The following is a 20,631-nucleotide window of genomic DNA, read 5'->3' as shown; positions in this document are numbered from 1 at the left end:
AAAGGGTCTATTAAATTTTCTGTATAGAGATTGCAGTCAGTGGTGCATAAACAATACATTCTATAGCAACCTGTTCATTGCTCAAGTTGTTATTGGCAGGCACTGTGGCATTTCTACAGTCATTAAAAGAAGCTATTGCTATTAATCTCCAGTCTCAAGGCAGACAGGCTTAACCTGAAGCTGATCATCAAACAATGGTAACATATATTTGTGCTTTGTTGAACGTGCCCTTTCATCTTTGGATGCCTTTCCTGTAATGTTATGAGAAGGGTTGAGGATTCTAGCCTTCATTATAATAAGTTAGTAAGTTAATAATGTGTCTTTTAAAAAGACTTTTCCCCCCAAACCAGGGATATTCATGAAGGGGAGGAATTTTTACGAAACTTGGCAGCTCATTCTATGCATCCCCAGCATTCAGGGTATTGCTTACTCTCCTGGTTTTCTTAGTCCTTGGTCTAGTAAAAAACTCCAACCTAAAGCTGTCCAAATGTATACAGATGTATACATGTATATGTTCAGTGAGACATCTTGTTGTGAACTCTGTCAGAGAGCAGAGGAATAACTCGGTGGCCAGAATGTCTGAAGAGGGCTGGAGAGCATCTAGATCAAATTCCTGTTAACGTTCCTCCATTAGAAGGAATAGTTTTTTGATGGATTGATGAATCAAGTCTTCAAAGTTATGTCAAAGAGTGATGAGCTAACTAGTAATGTATTTAATGTGTCCCTTTTCATTCTGGTGGCCTGGGGAACTTAATCCCACACTGCAGATGCATCTGTAAGTACAAGACCCCTGGGAAAGGGCAGCTGTATGGAGGAATTCATCAAGTTGCTTCCTTAGAAAGTGGTCCTTGAAAGAACTGAAAGAATCAAAACATTTTGATTCACCTTCTCTTTTGTTTCCCCTTCCTCAAGGAAAATTGTATTTTCCTCTGGGAAATGCAGGAATCTGTCACCACAGACGAATGGGAAACTGCGTTTCATAAAGGTTACAGAGAGAAAATTCAATTTATTTTTCATTCATTCTAAAGCGAAAGTCATATCCCTTCTCGAATATCCCTTAACATCCTCTCAGAAATGGGATGACATCTGTCATTTAAGCTCGCTAAGTACTCTTGTCCCAGTTCTGACTTTTGGTTGTGGTAATCAAGTGATTAGCGAAAAATAAACTCATCCTAAGTTATGTCTTCAGAAACCATTTTTATGTGCAAATAAAAAAATTGAATTCCTGCCCAGGAGACTTGCCTAATATAAATTATCTTCGAAGCATTTGGTGTCGCTAGCACATGTAGTTCACCAGAGATACAGCGGTAGCCCTGTCCACCTAGGCTGTTAGGTCCAGTGTGCTCACCCCGCTGTTGACAGCGACACACTCAAAAGAGAAGCAAAGCAACAGCAGTTTACCCAGCATCTCATTTCACCCTTTTGGTTTGTAGTCTGTCATTGATCATAATGACAGACATAGGATGGAAAATAAATTTAAAATTAACAGGTTTGAGTCTGATCATTTTCTTTTTTAATTTTCAGAAGAATGCTCTTTGAGGCAAGAGATACCGCTTGCTGTTGGCTATCAAGGGTCAGTCTTAGGCTTTTTCAGGGGTCAGTTAGCTGGCCCTTATTTTTATGTGTTTGTTTTGATGCTGCTGTATTTCCTTTCATCATCTGTACTTAATGTTTTTGAGTTTCTAATCCAGGTGGTTACAGGTGGGGTTACACCTGAGTAATAAGTTAACGAGGTCTCAGATTTTAAGCAATACATCAACCTGCATCGCTACCATGTGAAAGTCTCAAATCCGGAGCTTGGTGTTTGAGTACTGGCTGTCAGGGAGCAGCCAGGGCAAGCGGGTCCACAAGAGAGTCGGGAGCCGAGCGTGACAGCAAGGTCCTCCCTGACGCTGTCTGAAGAAGACGTATGCTCAATCGCCCAGTCATCACCAGGCAAATCCTTAGTGATGAGGCAGGTCCAAGCTAAAGCCAAGAGGTCAAGTCAGCAAGGTACGAGGCTGGGAGCAAGCCTACCTACAGCAAAGCTCAGGCAAGGACCGAGGTCCTGAGTTTAAATGCAGCTCCTCTGCCAGTGGCTGGAGGCCCTGGATGAGGTTTCTCACAGCTCTTTCTCACGCAGCTCTCAAGTTAGCTGTTTTCCCAGCAGCCTCATCCGAGGTTATACAGCTGCACTGTATCAGAGCTGACCTTGACGGCAGGCCCTGACACCTGGGAGGGAGAAGGCGGCAGAGGCCACTGGTGGACTCTGGGCCCCAAGGCTGGCCTTTGGGCAGCACTGGCCCACGTTCCAGCTGGGGATGATGCTCCTCCAAACACTCTGTGGAAGTAAATAGTAGCCCGGAGTCGATTTTGAGCCTGTGACACTGACCGCGTCTTTGTTTGTAGGAAAATTGGGAAGGCAAAGAGATGCATCTTGGAAGGACTCAGTTCAGTCCCTCCTGCCCCGGGCTCCTTCACCGGCTCGGTCTCAGGGCAGGCAGTGAGTCCAAGTGCTTGCTAACGGCGGAATTACACACCACCTGAATCCATGTTCTGCAACGTTTCAGACTGTTCTTCATTTTGGCTTTTTTATTTTTAAATTTGTTGAATGTACACATTTGATCTCTTCAAAAAAGCACAAAAGAAAGATATGGCAGAAAATTACTGTAGAGATTGAGGGAGCAGGAAAGGATATTTTTAACACTAGAATGTAACCTGCTGTTTAAATGCCCTTAACATACGTTATGATCTAGGATTTAGACATTAATTTGTAATGCTTGTAATAGCTAAAGCTCGGTTAAATTGGTGTGATGACATGTGCCAGAGTCTGCAGCTTGAAACAATAACTCTGAGAAATGCAAATTGTCTGGTTTATTCTCATACTGGCATTGCCTGTGATGAAACCTGGGAGAATACACTGTCTTTTTTCCCCTGCCTGCTGTTGACCAGAGATGCTGCAAATAACTGTCCAGTGTTGTCTGAAAATTTGCAGTAGAATTTAATTTAGATTGCCATATCACATTAACAAATCTTTCAACTGAGAACTGACCCGCAAAGGGAGCGTGAGAAGGGGAGACAGCTTCAGAGCTTGGAAGATCCCCACGGATATTGTGTAGCATCTTCTTCCTCCAGTTGGAGATTGGAAAGAAAAAAAAAGTTTTCCATCCTGTATTTCAGTATAGCCTAAAACATTAAAAGGTCGTAATAAACAGGTCAGACTTTCACTTACTGTAGCCTCATTTCAGTAATGTTTGTCCTTGCCTCATTTTCACCACACGTAAAATGGAGATAATGATTCCTACATCTTCTGTAGAGGTCTCTGGTGTGCTGGGAGAAGCAGTTATTATTTTTCAAGAGCACTTTCTACTTCTTATGCTTTCCAGTGGTAATAAATTGTAGTTTTTAATGGTGGGAGTAAAGGTTTTGTGCAGAATTAAATCAGCTTTTTTAAATGTTCCACTTTCCATCTTTGCTGGATTTTACATTTTGTGCATTTGTATGCACAGAGAGGAATCGGAAACAACAGAAAAATTATTGGCATTTAAAACTGTTTGTTTTAAAGCATTTTTGGTCACTCTAGTTCTCCTATATGAGATAAGAAACAGGTTTTTTTGCAAGATGCTATTTTTTCTTGTTGTCTTTTACATTGGCTATTGCTATTAATTATTATGAGCGATACATGTGATTCAATATAAAACATACAATTTTATGTCCACCTTGCCTGTATTAAGGGAAGGTTCAACTCTTTACCACTTTCAAAGACAGCTTTGAGTAGTTTAAAATGATTTGCAGAAGGTTCTTAATGTCTGTCAGAAATCTGGTCATTTTTATCCTGCCTGTGGTTACAAACCTAAAATTTGTGACCAGCCCAAAAATGGGAAATGCAGAGAAACACTTAAAAGCCCACATTTCCAGACCTTTTGGTACACATTGAAGTTGAAGCTCGTAAATTTTTCCATTTATGTTGTTAAAAAAAAAAAAGCCCCCCCACAAATCAACAACAAACCCCCACCCTCCATTTGTGCATCATTGCTTGCTGGATTGAGGCTAAGTGGTAAGCAAGGAAAGCATAAACCCAAGGCAATTTCCATGTTGTGTGAAATAAATTGCTTTATTCAATGTATAAAATCCTCAGCAGATATGTCTAAAGTCCCTGCCTTATATGTGTACCACATGAGAGCACGGGGCAGCTGTTTATAGAGCCCCAGAACACTGCAGGCTATGTAGCCTGGACACGGTACTGGTACCAGTAACTGCTCTGCCCGCTTTACACTGGGAAGTGCAGTCTTGCCTGTATTCCCTTCCAAGTGTCAAGTCCTGGGGTGCAGTAAAAGCTTGAGCGTGAAGAGCTTTATTTGTAAGTTATGGTGGGCTCTGTTACAAAGCTGCATTACAGCATTTTGCTGAAATACTGAGTAATCCTTTTCTTTTTCAAAAGCGCTAAGTGAAAATGCATTGATTTTTATTTTCTTCCAGCAACTTCAATAGCTCAAGATTATTACTATTTTTAAGAGTGATAGAGAAATGTCAAAAATGCTTCAACTATACTTTTATTTTTATATATCACCAGGTTTTGGGTTTTTGGGGGTTTTTTTTTGTTTGTTTTTTGGGGGTTACAGGCTTTGGAGGCAGTAGGAGGGAGAGATTGTGGTTTATTTCAAAAAGCTGCTTGCATTTCTGAGTTTTGTCAGAGATTTTATTGTCTTAAATTTGGTTTACGCTGTAAAACCCTTTGGCTCCTGCCTAGCCTAAATGGTCTGGCACACCTTCATCTCTTCTTTATAATTACTCTTGAAAGAAAGGAGGAGAGAGGAGGTAGATCAATTATGTGACATTCCGTAGGGCCTTTTCAGTAGCTTGTGTAGAGGTCAACACTAGCTTTCCATATTACATGTGATTTATTTATTTAGTGTTTTCTTTCACTGAAGATAGGTATGGGTGCACTGAGTTAGCAGAACTAATAGCACAGTCAAAAAGCTGGACAGAAGTCGCAAAGCAGAAAAAGGCAAAACCAGCTCGGTGTTGCAGGCTAATGGGCGTCCCCTATGGAATTCCGGTTCCAGGTGCTAGCTACAGCCAGCTCTTCCCATCCTGGCTTCCAGTTCCGTTTTAGCTGCTTAGTATAATTTTAACCCGTGTCTAAATGCATTTTATGTGTGCATGTAAGTGAAGTGGTTCCTCCTCCTTCATTCTGTCTAAGTAGTTTTAGGAGATTGTACGTGGATGAGAGAAAGCAAGTGACAGTGTTTCGTTGTCAAGTGGACCCTGCAACATTTTCTTACTGTTTTAGTTGCTCTGGTGTTTGATAGATCCGCACTAACACAGCCCATTACCATCTGGATAGCAGAATCGTATTGTTAAGTATTATTTTTGGGGCAAGTCTGAATAAAATGGGTTGATTAAATCTAAACAATGTTGTGTTCTGCCTAATCACATGTTGCCAATTAATTTCAAACTGGTAACCCAAGGACATTTGGAAAGTGACAGCATGTTTTTAAACCTAGGGGTGAATGTATTTCTTTTTAAACCAAAATGAAATAGATGTCACTTGTATCTCAACAATATATAAATTCAGGTCTTAGACAATGGTACATTTCCTAACGTACCATTCTCTCATTTTATCTTTCATTTATTCCCCCTAATTTCCTTATTAACTGTAATTCTGTTGTGACATTCTCCTGTCATATTACGATGATAGAAATTTCAAATAAGAAGCAGCACAAAATGCAAAGTTTGGGATGAGCTGGGAGACATGAGCACCCTGTGGAAATAAGCTTCTGTTCTTCACTATCAAAGCAACGAGGCCTTGTCATATGCAGGAGACGCTGTTAACCCTCCATAGAGCTGAGAACAGCGACCCAGCCTTTTTCTGAGAGGGGAAGAAGTCAATGCAAGATCAAAAAGACATCGTACTCTTAAACTCCTCCCTTATCTGGGAGCAGCAGATAGGAAATCATAAGGACATTAATGCAAACAGCATTTGTACCGGCTAAGTGAGGTACGACTAACGATTTATTTTTAACAATGCTGACACTACCCATACTGCAGAAATACTAACAAAGAGCCTTGAGTAATAACTTCCCCTTAGATTTCTTTTTAAAGTACTTGCAGCATTCTCTGAGCATGCATTTATGTACTGTGTATAAATAGGCAGATACAAAAACCTATTCCATCTTCCAGAGAAGAGAGACGCTGGTTTATTCTCACTTCAGAAAATTAAATGCTTATCCATCTGTGGAATTATTTTTGAATGAATAAGTTTGTAGACTTTCTTTAGCTGGGTTATTGTTTGCTCTTTTGGAACATTCTTTGCTTTCACAGTTGTTTTGTTCTTGCACAGAGGAAATACAGCAACGTGTATTTTTCTTCCTGCTGAGGTCTGAGGCAACCTTATATTATAAAATAACCAAAGATTAATAATCACAAAGGCTGTAAAGGGAAAGCTGCACTTTATTTAGAAGAACATCTGTGCTATAAAGAGGAAGGAAAAAAAAAAATCTTTCTTTTGATAGAAAAATATTTCTTTGGGTTCTGAGCTCTGCTGTGTGAGTGGTTTTGCCCCACTTTTTTATTTTACAGTGCTCTAAATATATAAATGAAATTTTATTTGCTTCTGAATCTGTGACCTGAACAACTCTACTTTTATTAAGGATTGTATCCCTTCATAGAAGAAAGCGGGAAAAGTAGCATGATATGGTCAGGGGGATGGAGAACTTCAGACCATATGGAGTGGACCTGAGGCCCACAATAACCTATTTCTCAAAATATTATTTTGACAAGTCATTCCATATGTTTGGTTGAGTTAGCTGTTGGAAGAAAGCTGTGGGGTATCTTCTTGTTTTTCAGATCTGCTCTCTTTATGTAAAGACTTGGAAATAGCAGACCTTTGGGAGCGAAGTAGCAATCTGGATCCCAAAACATGTTTCTCATATATATATAGAGATAGATAGATATAAAAATAGAATGCAGCGAGAGTTGACCTTGAGCTTAAAATGCTGCTCAGTGAGTGCATCTTGGTTTGAATAGTAGTTCAGCAACAAAGAACAAAACTGCCTATTTAGTTCAATGTTACAAGTATCTGTAGAACTGCTCTCTTTTAAACCTTCATAAATCGTTCCATGCCTGTAGCGTCTAGGATCTGAAGACATGTTTTTGAGTTTGGTTAGGTTTTTTTTTCTTTTAAAGTTCAAATGATGTTTATATGTAGTAAATTTTAATCCCTGTTCTTAGAGTGGATTTTCTGGAGAAAGCTTTGATCAACGCCTTGCTTATCCAGTAACTGCAAAAACGTACTTGCATGGCTTTAGCTGAGTGTCTCTTACGGATGCTTTTTAGATAATGATGCCCGAGTTGGTGGCCTGTACACATTTACGGGCATCAAATGGCTGTGACACAAAAGCCCTGCCTTTCTTTGTGAAGGACAGATCAACTGTGCTTTCAGATTTGTCTTTTGCTTATTCTCAGTGAGGGCAGGTTTAAATTCTTTAATCTTTCAGGAGGATCACAGATTTCTAAACAAGCAGCCAGGTGCAGTAGATATCCAGGCCTAAGGAAATCTCTAAAATCCAATAGTATTTACTGTTTTCATGTATTTGCCAGGTATCTAATAGCATTCTCCTGAATCTAAGTTGATGCTAGAAAACTCCAACTTTTTTTAAACTTGGAGCCTAACTGAAATTTAGTATTAATTTTGGCTTTATCAGGACTGTTTGTCAGATGATCAGTATACATGTGCAAGTCTCTGCTTCCAGTGTACTGCACCACAACAGCAGGTTCATTTTAAATAATGCTGCAAAGAAATAGATCTGAGCAACTCACATCTGATCAATCGTACATATTTGTTTTATGCTCTACAGAGCATATTTAACCTTAAATCTTCCCCTTGAAAATAGTGCTTCAATTATTGTTGTCATAAAATAAATTCTTGAAGGCATTTCTTAAATAATTTCCCCAAAGTCATTGCAGATGCTTTTCTTTATATAAGTCTGGTGAAGGATAGATGAGAGTGTCTTTTTTTTTTCTTTTCTTTTTTTGTTTGGTTTTTTGTTACCACCCTTTCATTTCTAAGTAGAAGAGTGTTTAAACTTGTTAGAAGCAGGAGAAGCAGCAACTAGATTGTCAATTGTGAGATTTTATTTGTGCCAAAGTAAGGAGTTAAATGCATTTATAGGGGGGGGGAAAAAAAGCCACATATGAAGATACATTTGAAAATAGAGCGCAGCATTTTATTGTCTGCCATTTCTCTTTCTTTCCTGCTGCTTGACAGTAAACCAGAATCTGCTGGGGAGAATTGCAGCAACTGAAATAACAGTGGTGCCTGTAACATGGCCATGTCCCCAGCTCAGCTTTCCTTCTTCATTTCTTCTCTCAGGTCTTGTCTCACCACTGAATTTTGCATTTCTGGCCATTAGGATTAACTGACAGTTCTAGTTTATTTACCATCCAATTGCTGATGTGTGGTTTATTAACTTAATTTACCTTTATTAAGAAAGCAAGCGGTAAATATCCAGATACGTGAAGCGCCAAGGCTGTAAGACATTAAAAGTTCCTTTTTGTCCTCAGGAGAAAGCGACTCTTGCTGTCTGCTGGGGAAATCCATGGAACTACTGCCAGATCCTTCAAGCCTGTTCCCTCCTCCTAAATGCATGCCTGTTTAGATTTAAAAGGATGCTTCTCTTACGATGCACTAAAGTGCATCGTAAAACTATACAGCCTCTTAAAAATCATTTCTACTGATGAGTTAGTTTAAAATCTTTTTAAACCTAAGCATGTTTTGGATTATGCTGCTAAAGCCCCGACGGTTCTGGATGCCGGCTGCAGAGGTGCCGCTCGCCCAGCCGGCGGGCTGCAGCGGGCTGCTGTTCCCGTTGCCTCTCGCATCGCTTTGAAGATGACTCTGAGGCTAATAGATTCCGCTGCTAGACCATGGATATTTTTTTTTCCCCCTTTTTAACTGCTGATGAATAAGATTACACACTCTATCCACTTATATAGCCAATATTAAAGCTATCTGGTGGATTGAAAAGCCACCTGAGTGTTCTTTAGCTAGAATAGCTTGAGGCTATATATTTTTTCATATTAAAAGCTCTAATGATGTGCTGGATGATAAGTTTCTAGGCAGAAAGAAGCCCCTCACTGTGCATGGGGGAAGGTCGGGTCAGTGACAGAGACTGAACTTCCAAATTGCTCTTTTTGCACGAGGAGTTGTGAGAAGGGAATTTCAGAGTGTTGGAGTAGAAATTTGGTCTGCTTTTGAATTTAGCTGCTGAATCATCACAGGGAGCTGTGTAACTAAGCAGCGGCTTAATTTCCTTAAAACTACACGGAACAAGACTAGAAATTTATTTCTGAAGTAGTCCTAAAATACAAAGTGGGTTTGTAGACCTCAGGTAGTAGCAAAGAGGAGGAACAAGTCTGTTTTGTGGAGGGCTCACCCCCAAATAGCCGTCGCTGGGTCACCTGCACTTAATGACCTGTAGAAAAAGGGCAAAATCAGGGGAAAAAAAAAGGCAGATCTCCCATCCCTGCCCCAGTCTATGGAGCAGCACTGGTGAGAGACAAGCTGGAGACTGTGTCACCGTGAGCCGTCCCGGCCGTGGTGCCTCTCCTTGGGCACTGCAGTATTTCTGGTGTTTACAGAAATACATTTTCTGTTGTAAATCAACTGTATTTAGGCCCCTGTCTCTCATTATGCCCAGGAATAGACCCTAAAAACTCTCTACAAGGTTTTAGAAGCTTCTCAACCTGTATTTTAGGCTCTGTTTTGTCTAATAAAATATATAAAGCTCCTCTTTGCTCTAGTATCTACAGACAAAAGGGTGTAAGTTATCTTGTGGATAGAGTTGAGTTCTCCATTAATCTTTCCCTAGGGCTAAAACTAACAGCTCTTGCAGTCTGCGTGAAAGTCCTTATGAAGGGGAAAAAAAGCTGTTACGAACATGGCTGTTATTTGTTTAAATATTTGGAAACATTTATAGTGTGATGCTAGCTTTTTTTTTTATCCTTGCTCCTATTCTTTTGTTTGTACATATTTCAGTGAATCCTTTCAAACTTGTCAGATGAGAAAAGTTTGGCTTGTTTAACTAAGTAAAATGAAGACTGTGAAGGAGTATGATTGCTTTCTATAAATACTTTAGGACATAAACATCACAGAGGGAGAAAACAGCTATTTAAGCTAAAGGACAGCTTTGGCAGAAGAACAAATGGGGTGCATTGGCCATGAATACATTTAAGCTGGAAATTAGGAGTGTTCTTAACAGGTTGAACAACAAAGCTCTAGGAAACTTTCCAGCCAGAAAAGTGGTGTTAAAAACACTCAATATTTTTATCACAGGCCCCAGTACATTCAGAAATGGGATTGCATGATGGGATGCCAGAGAGAGGGGGAACTAGGCTGACCCAGGAGGTGCTTTCTAGTCCTCTGCTCCAAGCACAGTCAGCCGGAAGCTCCATACACATAAAATATCTTCTTGCCAACATTTTGCATAATTACTGTATTTTTTTCTGGTTTCTCCTTTCTCTCTCTGTTTCTGTAATATTATATATCTACTTAAATTGAGAATGTGAGTATTTTCACTCTCTTCAAACCGAGCACCAAGTACCTGAAGTTAAGTGCATTTTGAACTGCTCGCAGAATTGCAAGGTTGACTGGGTAAATCACACATTTTCTAGGTTAATTTCTTTGGGTAACTTTATTTTTTGAAGTTAAATGTGTCAGAAGTACTGTTGTAACATATACGGTGTATCACACAGGCTCAGAAGGGGTGGATAGAAAAGGAAGGAGTGCGGGTTTTCAGGCACTGCTTTACGCCATGGCCGATTCAGCCAAGATTAATTGATGCGAGGCTTCCTCAACAGTTGTTGATGAAATCTTCTGTAATTGTTTCTCTTTGCCATATCCCCCCTCGTGCACTGGCTATTTAATTTGTGATCTACTTGCTGTATTTTGTTTGGGTTTTATTCTTTTAGTCACCCCTTTTTTTTGTCTGTTTACTTTACCTGCATGGGAAACGAACCATGTGTTGATCTGATGTGGGCAAAGCTTAGTCACATCGACAAGAGTATATTGAGTCAATAAATATAGCTGACCTAGATCATTCACTTGTTTTGCTTGTATTGTGTTTTGTAAACCTTAATCATATCTGGTGTTTTATTCACATGTCACGATGTCTGATGTCTGGTTCAAGATGAGGACTGTATATATAAGAATCCTCTTGCTGTGATTGATTCAAACAACAAGGCTGTTTTCACTATAAATTTGATCCACAAAGCTAAGATTTTATGTTGTTGCTTACTTTCTTTTTTGAGTCTAGAGTCTAGTTTCTCAAAGGTTCAAGATCAGAAATTATGTTAATATGTATATGTTTGAGGACTCTTAAGATACCCTTGGGTACTGAAAAGTCGTAATTCTTCCTACACCAACTCTGTACCATTAGATTGCTAATCATTTTATAAATACATACTTTTGACTCAAAAAAAAACTCTGTCTGGAGTTTTAATGTTATTCATCAAACTAAATAAACATGACGAAGAATCCTCACAGGAATGTCTTTGTTATTTTTCTTTATGTCTAGAAATCAGAGCAGAGACCTGTACAGTGCACAGTAGTGCACAGCAGCATCACGTATTTCCCTTTTCTTGAAAATGCATACAGTCCTTCCTAGAATAAAAAGGAAAAAATGAAATGGTAACTTCTATTATCATAACGCTCTTTCATTGTATAACCTGTTAATAATCACGCTAATAAGTAGGGAACAAATAGACAAGCCATTTTTTAGGGTAGAATTTTATGATTGAGAAATACACTTTTTTCATTATTTGCATACCGCTTCTTTCTTGTGCCCGCAGGTGGTTGTCAGCGTTTGCCAGTCTGTTGATCAGGCTCCAATTCCTGTTGTGCATCTTGTACTGCAAAGGGGAAGGGAAATTAATCTATTATTGATCAGGATCCCATTCCTGTTGTGTATCTTGTACTGCAAAAGGAAAGGGGCATGAATCCATTATGGGTTGGTAATCCGAACCAACTGCAGGCTGTACCTGGAGAAAGTGAAATGTATTCCATTAGATAGTTTGTATTTCTAAGGTCTTTTTTTTTCCTCCTCGAGCAATTTTGAGATGCCGTGTGATTGTCATTTCTCCTCTTTTCTCATATTCCGTGTTACATAGGCAGAGACTGCACGTTCTTGATGCCATAATGTTGAACTATTTCTATGTAATTTTTTTGCTATTTGTATTGGACTCTTATCTCCTACTTTTTTTCTGCCATAATTTGGTAATGTAAAGCTTTGCATGTATCCTGTATAGTAATTGTGAAGGCATTTCTGCATACTGTGCAAGTCTGAAAGTCTGTAAGATGTTTATGGTGAAAGTTTTCTAATCTTTTTCTCCGAGGTTAGCTTATAAATGGTTTCAAAGTTCTGTTCAAGTATTCAATTTCTCCATTAGCTTGAGGGTAGTGTACTGGTGAATCTTTTCTGCGAAGTGTTTTTCTCCCATAGACAAATTTCATAATAAGAAGTAGCCAATCCATTTTTGGATACTGATTCCTGTGGAATTCCTCTTTCACTGAAAAAAGGACATGGAGAAGTAATTGCAGTTGTAAGTAACGCTGAGGGTAGGAATGACTAGCAGTCAACATCACATTCCAGGCTCTACCCCATACTAAGTAAATGAGGGTGATCTGGGTGGTTAATGTAGGCAATCCTCCCTCCTCCTGCTCACGGTCACCTTGTTTGTATTGTCTTCAGAGGGTTGGGACCTATAAGCAATTCTCAAAAATCAGACTTGCCATTTTTCTCAAGTCTGAGCTCAAGCTATTACATCTTTCCAAGAGAAACACTTCCTCTCACCTTCTATTAAGGCTGGATTGCCCCATATCTCTCTGAGATGAATTTGAGCATCCAGTGAAATAATGCTCTTAATATTCTGCACTGCAAACACAGATACAGATAAACTTTGCATGCCGTAATTTAAAATCTGGGAAAAAAACTGATGTTCATATATTTCTGAAGGGGAAAGCACCTTTTGTATCTGCAGTCATATGGCCTGAGTGAGATTTCATCTCTGTTGGGAAAATTAAGCACCCCAGTGGCTTTGATAAAGTCTGTGATCTTTATAAACAGTAAATTATAATATTCAGAATTCCCTGTACCTTACACGGCAATGTATGTAGAGAGATAAAAACACTGTCTTTTCAGAGATGATAGGTCAGTCTACATAATTATTGTATTTAAATAACAGATTAAAAATTCTACAGCTCGTCAGTATTAAAAAAAAACAAAACAGCGTTATTGACCACTTGAGACAGGTTTCATTCTTGGTCAGACAGGAGGAGGGAAGGGGGAAGTTCAGTGTGGTCCAGGATCGGCAGTCATACACAGCCACTGGTGATAAAACCGAATAGACCGTGCAAGAGGTGTTTGCTCTTTATTTTCCTCTCTTCCCTCAATATATCTCTGCTTTGTGCGGGATTGCCAGATTCTTGAATTCCTCAGTCTGGAGAGGGGCTTATGTTTAGAGGGACAGAAAACTCCAGATCTTCTCTTTTGCGTTTTCTCTCTCTTTGTCTCAATTTTTGCCTTTTGGCTCTTTTTTTCCCTCTTTTTTAAAAAAAATCTAATATGGAAAAGAATAATATTGATGCCAATTAACCTTAATATTTTGGGCTGTAAATGGCAGCAGTTTGCCAGCTGCTTCCTGAGCAGCTGGGGATGGGAAGGACTGAAACAGCTCCAAGAGAAGCTCCCTTCGCTCCCGGGTCAGAGTCTTTGGTGTTATGATAGTGAAGCCTCAAAGGCTGGTTGGGGCCGGTCCTGAAGGCACTTTGGTTACTGGGCCCTAGTAGATACTGGTAATAATTAAGACAGTGTCTAATGAGAAGGTTTAGAAGCAAAGGGAAGATAGGAAATACTGTGAGTGCTGTGGCTAAAATAGATAAAATGTAAAATAAAGGAGAGAGTGCTGTTTTTTTGGAGAAAACTGTTTGCGTTAGGACTCTTGCCTGTGGCAGTCCTTCTGTCCAGTCGTCTGTTAAGGACTAGATTCAGATTACGAGCACACCCCTTAAGTGTTCTTCAGTGCCGTTCAGCCTTGTCTCTGCAGCTTCCTACAAGTTCCCCGCAGACTTATTAAGTCTAATAGCGGGGTGTCCCTTGGCTACAGTTCCAGGGTCAGTGTTTTCCCCTAATGCTGCTTTGCTTTCTTAGCTGAGAGGAGAGGTGCAGAAAGCAGATTGAAAGGAAAGATATTTTCTCTCTTAAAATATAGAATACGGTGGGAATGGTGGTCCCCTGTTAGCAGATTCATCTGCTATAACAGTGTTCTTGTATGCATTTGTATTGCTCTCCCATGTCTGTGTCTTTAATAAATATTTCCTACTAATGAGTGTGAACCAGAGAAACTGAAGCTCAGTCATTGAAATAAAGGATACATGGGAAATTGAGCAGTTCTTAAATACTGTGAAACATCTATAGGGGATGACGGGATGGCAGGGAGGGGAAACGGCCAGAGGCGCTGCCTGAGTGAGGGGAGGCAGGGAGGGAGGAGGTGATGAAAAGCCAGAAGGAGACAGCAGAGACCTAGAAGACTGGGACAATAAAAAGTCTGATGAAGTAAAAAAGGAAGAGTGGAGAGGAGAAAAAAAAAAAATCAATTGTTTTCTACAAAGGATTTTTAAAGGAAATGTCTGTTTACTAATAATGACATTCTGCACTGCATTTTAGTGTAGCACCAGTCAAGTAAAATCATGTCAGTGTACTGCGTTAGGAGGTAGGAGAGGGATGGAGTGGCTTTATTGACAGGTAGGATGAGAAACTTGGAAAGTCTGGGTAGTTTTTCATTATCTGATTGTTTGAAATAGCTCTCTACCTTCCGCATCCAGACCGAGGTCTGATTTGCTGCTTCACATCATCAAAACAAAATCACAGTGTTCCTCCTTATCTAGATTAGGAGAGTGGCTACTCTGCTATTCCCACCTGTGGATTTCTTACACAAGGGTGAAGTTCTGAAAGGATGGGGTGCACACACAGATCCCACGTTACAGCCCTATTGAGAGTTTTACTCTAAAACCAAATTCCTCCTTTGATGTTTTGGTTAGCCACAAAGCAAAGCTGCAAACTACCCCCTGCAAAAGGAACCGGGGGAATGTCCCGCTGCGTTTTAGTTGGCAGGATCGGGCCCAGGGGCAATTATGGCATGTGGTTTCTTTGTGCTGCACAGGGAAACTTAAACTGTCTTTGAATATGAAATAGGAATATGTATGCTGTCTACGTACTGTTTAGATAATACTTTGAAGGGGTTTTGTTTTCTGTATATGCTTCTTATAGCTGCAGCTGCCTTTTGTAGGTGTATTACTTAGAATTCAAGCCCTAACCATTTGACGAGCCCTCTGTATCACGTCGGCATTAGTTCACTCGCTCAAAATCTTTATCAAAAATCTGCTTTTAATAGGTTTGTTTCAGGGATGGGATGAAATGAAAATAAGCACATACTTTGTATAGGTTCCTGCTGTGGTTGGTAAGAAAGTCAAAGAAATCTTACGTTTTCCTGGTTGCAGGTGGAGTAATGTGCACTTTTATTTCCCGTGCTTATCTGCTCCCTGCGCAAAGAGCTGCTCGCCCACGATCGGCTCCTAGAGGTTACAACAAAGCTGGCTTCTCTTCTTCGGCTGGTTTTAGTGGGGTTGAGTCATTCTTCGGGGGAGCTGACAAGTTGAACGCGTGGGTTTCCTTTTTTCCAGATGGAGATGAGAAATTATTACTGCCAAATTAGTAACTTGTTTGCTGATCTTTTAGCATTTACTGTTGCAAACCTTCATCCTGCGCAGAAGTGGTGGTGAGCAGTAATGCTGAGGTTATTTCTTCTCATCAGTAACAAGCCACTAATCTGATGGCCGCTTGTGTTCTATTTTTTCAATTACTGTCTGGAAAATTCCTGCCGTGAATACCTATAAGACCACCATGGAAATCTTCATAGAAAATACATTTGCTATTATTTCCAGGAATGTTGTTGAGCAGAAGTAAAATCTATTAAAAGCTTGGTTTTTGAGATCCCATGCAAGTTGCACACATATATATATATATATATGCTGAGTCAGGTCAACAGAGCATATTTACGGGAAGAAATAAATATGTGCTTACCTCTTCCTTAAGTACTAATCTTTGATGCTTGAGTTTATTCAGATGCGCGGGTGGTATTCTCAAAATTGTGAGCTTTCTGAGCCCCATTAGCAAAACCTTTGTTTATCCAACAAGTGAAATCGATGTCAAGTGGCTTTTGGCATACCGGGTACGCGATAAGCAAAGAATCTGCTATCCATTTTTCTATTCTTTAGGGAATTTATCTTAAAAAAGAACGTCAGGGTTCATACCTTGCATTTAGGAGTTTCCCATTCTGCTTAATGGGCATGGGTTAGCCTCCTTTGCAGAAAACATTTGATGAACTGGCTTGCTTTTGCATCAGTTTAGTTTTATTTTCATTACTTTTCCCTATAATTCGTTTATTGGATTCTGTATCTTTAGAAAATTTTATTGCTCTGTTATTCAAGCTAAAAAATAGCTAATTTTTCTTTCACAAATGAGTTGCTTGAAGCAAAGTACCTATGAATACATGAGTATTTTAATTCACTTACTAAATGTATACAGAGAAAATTTACAAGCAGCCTTTTTCCCATTTTTTAAGTGTCTGCTGACTGTTGCATAAGCTAAATTATTTACAGTATGATGCCTCACAAAAGAGTAGCAGATTTGGGTTATTTACTTTCCTGATAAGAAAAAGGGATTGAAGTTGCTGTGATATGCGCTTTGTTAATTTTATATTTGTTCCCCAGTGTGTAAAATCTTTTTGAAGAACTAACATGAGTATTGGCAGACTCTTTTGAAATGGTATGGAAGTGGTAAGATTAAACAAAACATGCAAAGGTCTTGAAAATATAAGTCAGCAAGTGTTTGATAAAAATAAAAGTGCTCAACAATAGAAAACCTTTAGGATGCTTAATTTATTTGCTCTCTATTTGAGAATGGCCCCTGCTCTCCGTCTGGGAGTAGTTCTTGTGAGTTATGTGTTTTGAAGGGTAGCAGGCTGGGTATATTGAAACAGTGTGTTTGTACAGCATAATGAAAGCCATCGAGAATGGTCATGCTGAAGATCTCTCCTTAATGAGGAGATTAAAATCCATGGTGAGGTTGAAGAGTGAAATTTGCAGCTGTGTTGCTTGACGCGATCCTTTGCCTGGAACATGTCAGTCCTCGCCGTTTGCGGATGTACGGAGTCTTCACACGATTTCTTTCTGCCCGTGCAGGTGCCATAGACCCGTCTGACACCGTGGCTCCCGTCGTCGTCATCCCTCCACAGAATACCAGTGTTGTAGCAGGGAGCAGCGAAGTCACGCTGGAGTGCGTGGCCAATGCAAGGTACCGTAAAAGCAGCAGTGGGGTTGTAAGGACCTACTTTTAATGCACTGTCCTTTGCTGAGAAGGACATAGGAAGTTATTTTCATTTTTTTATTAATTTAATGATTGAAGCAGAATGCCTGCTCTTCAGAGTAACCGTATGAATAATCTTGTTTGTCCAACATTACTGAATTAAACATATTGATTTTTCTGGCCAAATAAGGATATAGGCAGAGTTACTCTCCCACCTGTTACTCGCACGGTAAGGAAAAGAAGTATAGTGTTGTTCAACCAGCAGGCATGATCTTAAGGAAAAAGTTATGCAAAGGGTTAATAATATTTCAGCTGTATTGCCTACTGACATGAAAGGTGATACTGTTGAACAGTCTGTGCTTCCTAGTAAATAAATTAGCGAGGATCTCCTATGAAGTAATTTATTACAGATGCTCTAATTTTACAGTGATTATTGCTCAAGTGTTCATAATGCACCGTAATACAGAGGTCATAGCATTCCTCCGATGTTGCCATCTAGTTGGCCTTGAATAGCATTGAATTCCAGCAGAAGTGAATAGTTGAGGTCCTCGGATGATAAGAAGACCAACTGATTCACTTTCCCCTCTGAGGGCAGAGATGTTCTTGATATGGTTAATATTGTTTTGGTAATTGAGTTATAATGAAAGCGCTTCCCATGCAGCTGATTCCCATAGCAGTATTTACTCCTTTTGCTTAGAGAAATCAAATTATTAGCACTTAAGTTGTATTGCTGTATCAATTAGCTGTACTTGCGTAATGCCTCTTGCGTAGCCTCTAGTCTTGATGTGTAGAAGTTATATATGCATTTACCTCTTATTAGCAAATGTTAGGGACATTCTCTAAGTTTTATAATCTGTATATAACTGCAAGCAGCTATTCTGTAATACATGTTTTATTGTTGCATTTTTGTTGGCTTTCTTCTTTGTTTTTTTAAAACCTTGGCAGACCTCTTGAGAAACTAAGCCTGACCTGGAAGAGAAATGGAGTAAAAATAACCAGTGGCATTAGCAGTTTTGGGAGACGGCTCACTATCACCAACCCAACCTCTGTTGATGTGGGGATGTACTTCTGCGAAGCGAAACTGAGCGACAGCACAGAGGAACCAGCAAGAGCGAAAGCCTTCCTTTCTATAATGGGTAATTCTCAAGGCAATGTGTTTTTTAGTAAAACAGGCTCTGGACTGAGATATAATAGGAAATAAAATTGATATTTTAATATTTCATTGACCTTACATTTGAACCTTTCTTCGGAGAACAGAACGAAGGAGGTGAGAGAGGGTTATCTTCCAAATTAATTCAGCTGTTCTTTCCCGTGAATATAAATTCATCAAATAGATTTTTATTTTTTTTTTTTAAACAGTGATGTGATTCTGAATCCCCTGTGAAACTATACATTTAATCAGAAGCTGGGGAAGTACAGTAGTAAAATCCTTATTGGGCAGCTTCCACATCTTGGCTTTTAGATGCACTAAATCCTGATTAACTCCCAGCTTGCTTACATCTAGTTTTAATATGTCAAGTGCCTGTATTTCCAAAAGAAGCCTTTTAGGAGCACTTCTGTGCGTTGTCTGCTGCAAGTGCCGGTCGGGGGGCCAAGGACGCTCCTGAGCACACAGGCAGGCAGACATCGTTACTGAGGTAACAGAAGGGAGAAGGAAATACCGTCAAAATCTGTGCTACGTGCTAGACCTTCAACTCCAAGGCAAACTTTGGACTTCATATTTTTAAAGGGACATGGGTGCGCTTTCACGGGCCTGTTTCCACCATCACCTCTGTGTTGGAGTTTCACTGTAACAAGGAGGTTGTCATTTGGAAATGGTAGTTACTGTGCATGCCATATCCTGATGTAATAACGCAAATTAGCACACTGCACACAGTGTAGAGTTTTTTAGGACTTTTAGAATAAAAGAGACGTTTCAGAACAGAGACATTTAGCTGTTGTAAGCCAGAGCTGATGGTGTAAAGTCTAGCTTTTATGTAATAGTCCCAGTAATAACTGTGCGAGTGTCCTGGAGAGGTCATTGCTCTGGCAATGATGCAAGTCTCAGCGTTGATCAGAATTCATGCACGTGCATTTCTGTAGCGCGTTGCAGAGGGAATTCAGCACACAATTCTCTACACTCTTTTAGCCTTCTGAAAATACAGTTTTAAGGACTCTGCTGTATGGTCTGTATTCTACTAAAGCAATTTATAGTAGTTCATGCTAAATGAGAAAACAGTTCTTCTCTCTACGAAGCTCTGTTCCAGGTTCATTTGTAGCACTGTCTCTCGCTTATACTTATTACCTCCTGGATGAAGTTTGGTTCTATTTTTTTTTTTGTACTCCGTTTCTTAGAATTACTACCTCGCAGCTTCCCTTCCCTTTAAGGAGCAGAGGTGGATTTAACTTATTTACGGTTTTGGTTTAAACTCTTCCTTATTCATAAGATTTTATTGTAACTAGTTTAACTTTGCTGCTATGCTGTCAGATCCAGCCTAATGCAATACTTAAAGCAGCCTCTCGGTTAATGTAAAAGATTCTTAAATACAGTTACAATAAAACTGAGAAACAATCATTGGGGAATCATATTAAACTAGCAGTGCTGCCTTTCTTTAGTAGCTTATCCGCTCTCTTATTTTTAAATGTTTTATTTATTTCTTATCCTGTTTCAGGGGGCTGTCAGGGAATGAAGTTATGAAAAGACCTGTAGATAAGAACAAGCAGATGAAAGAAAGCAGAAACAAATTGGTTACCAATTACTTTTATTTCCTTCTGATGGAACAAGACACTTCAGTTGCAGGTGTTTACTCAATGTGTCAGCAAAGCCTGATGGATTTCTTTATTTATGAGTTTCTTGAGCTGCAGGATGGATCTCTAATTCTAAACAGGAATCCAAATCAAAGGATTAGTAGTTAATGCATAACTTATATTCAGCCTTACGGTTCTTGGATGGATCTGGCCATTGTTTAATTAGTCAAGAGACGAGTTCTAGAGGAAAGTGCAGACACGATTGATTTTTGTGGTGTATCCCTCATAGCCTATTGGAGTAGTACTTACAGAGAATCAAGTATGCTTGTCCATTTGGATGTATAAAATATTTGTAGTGTGTACATGTTGATAGTGACCTGATAATGAGCTGTACTTCTTGGGAGAATAACACAGTGTTGACTTAATAAGGGGTCTTGATTAACAGAAAAAGGAAATTGTGTTAATAGAAGAGGCTTGTTTTCAAAATGATTGGGAAAAATCG

General features: G+C 39.5%; 1 protein-coding gene across 1 annotated transcript in view; it reads left to right on the top strand.

Annotated features, from left to right (window-relative positions):
• SDK1 (sidekick cell adhesion molecule 1) overlaps positions 1 to 20,631 on the top strand; it is a 419,880-nt gene that overhangs the window by 245,664 nt on the left and 153,585 nt on the right. The window contains exons 6-7 of the mRNA XM_059826302.1: positions 17,279 to 17,390; positions 18,348 to 18,538. Coding sequence (XP_059682285.1) covers positions 17,279 to 17,390; positions 18,348 to 18,538 — 303 coding nt within the window. The remainder of the gene's footprint in view (positions 1 to 17,278; positions 17,391 to 18,347; positions 18,539 to 20,631) is intronic.

The sequence above is a fragment of the Gavia stellata genome, chromosome 18, assembly GCF_030936135.1.
Source record: "Gavia stellata isolate bGavSte3 chromosome 18, bGavSte3.hap2, whole genome shotgun sequence".
NCBI classification, from domain to species: Eukaryota; Metazoa; Chordata; class Aves; order Gaviiformes; family Gaviidae; genus Gavia; species Gavia stellata.
Note: the sequence above shows the minus strand (reverse complement) of the source record. Positions and strands in the feature narration are given on the sequence as shown.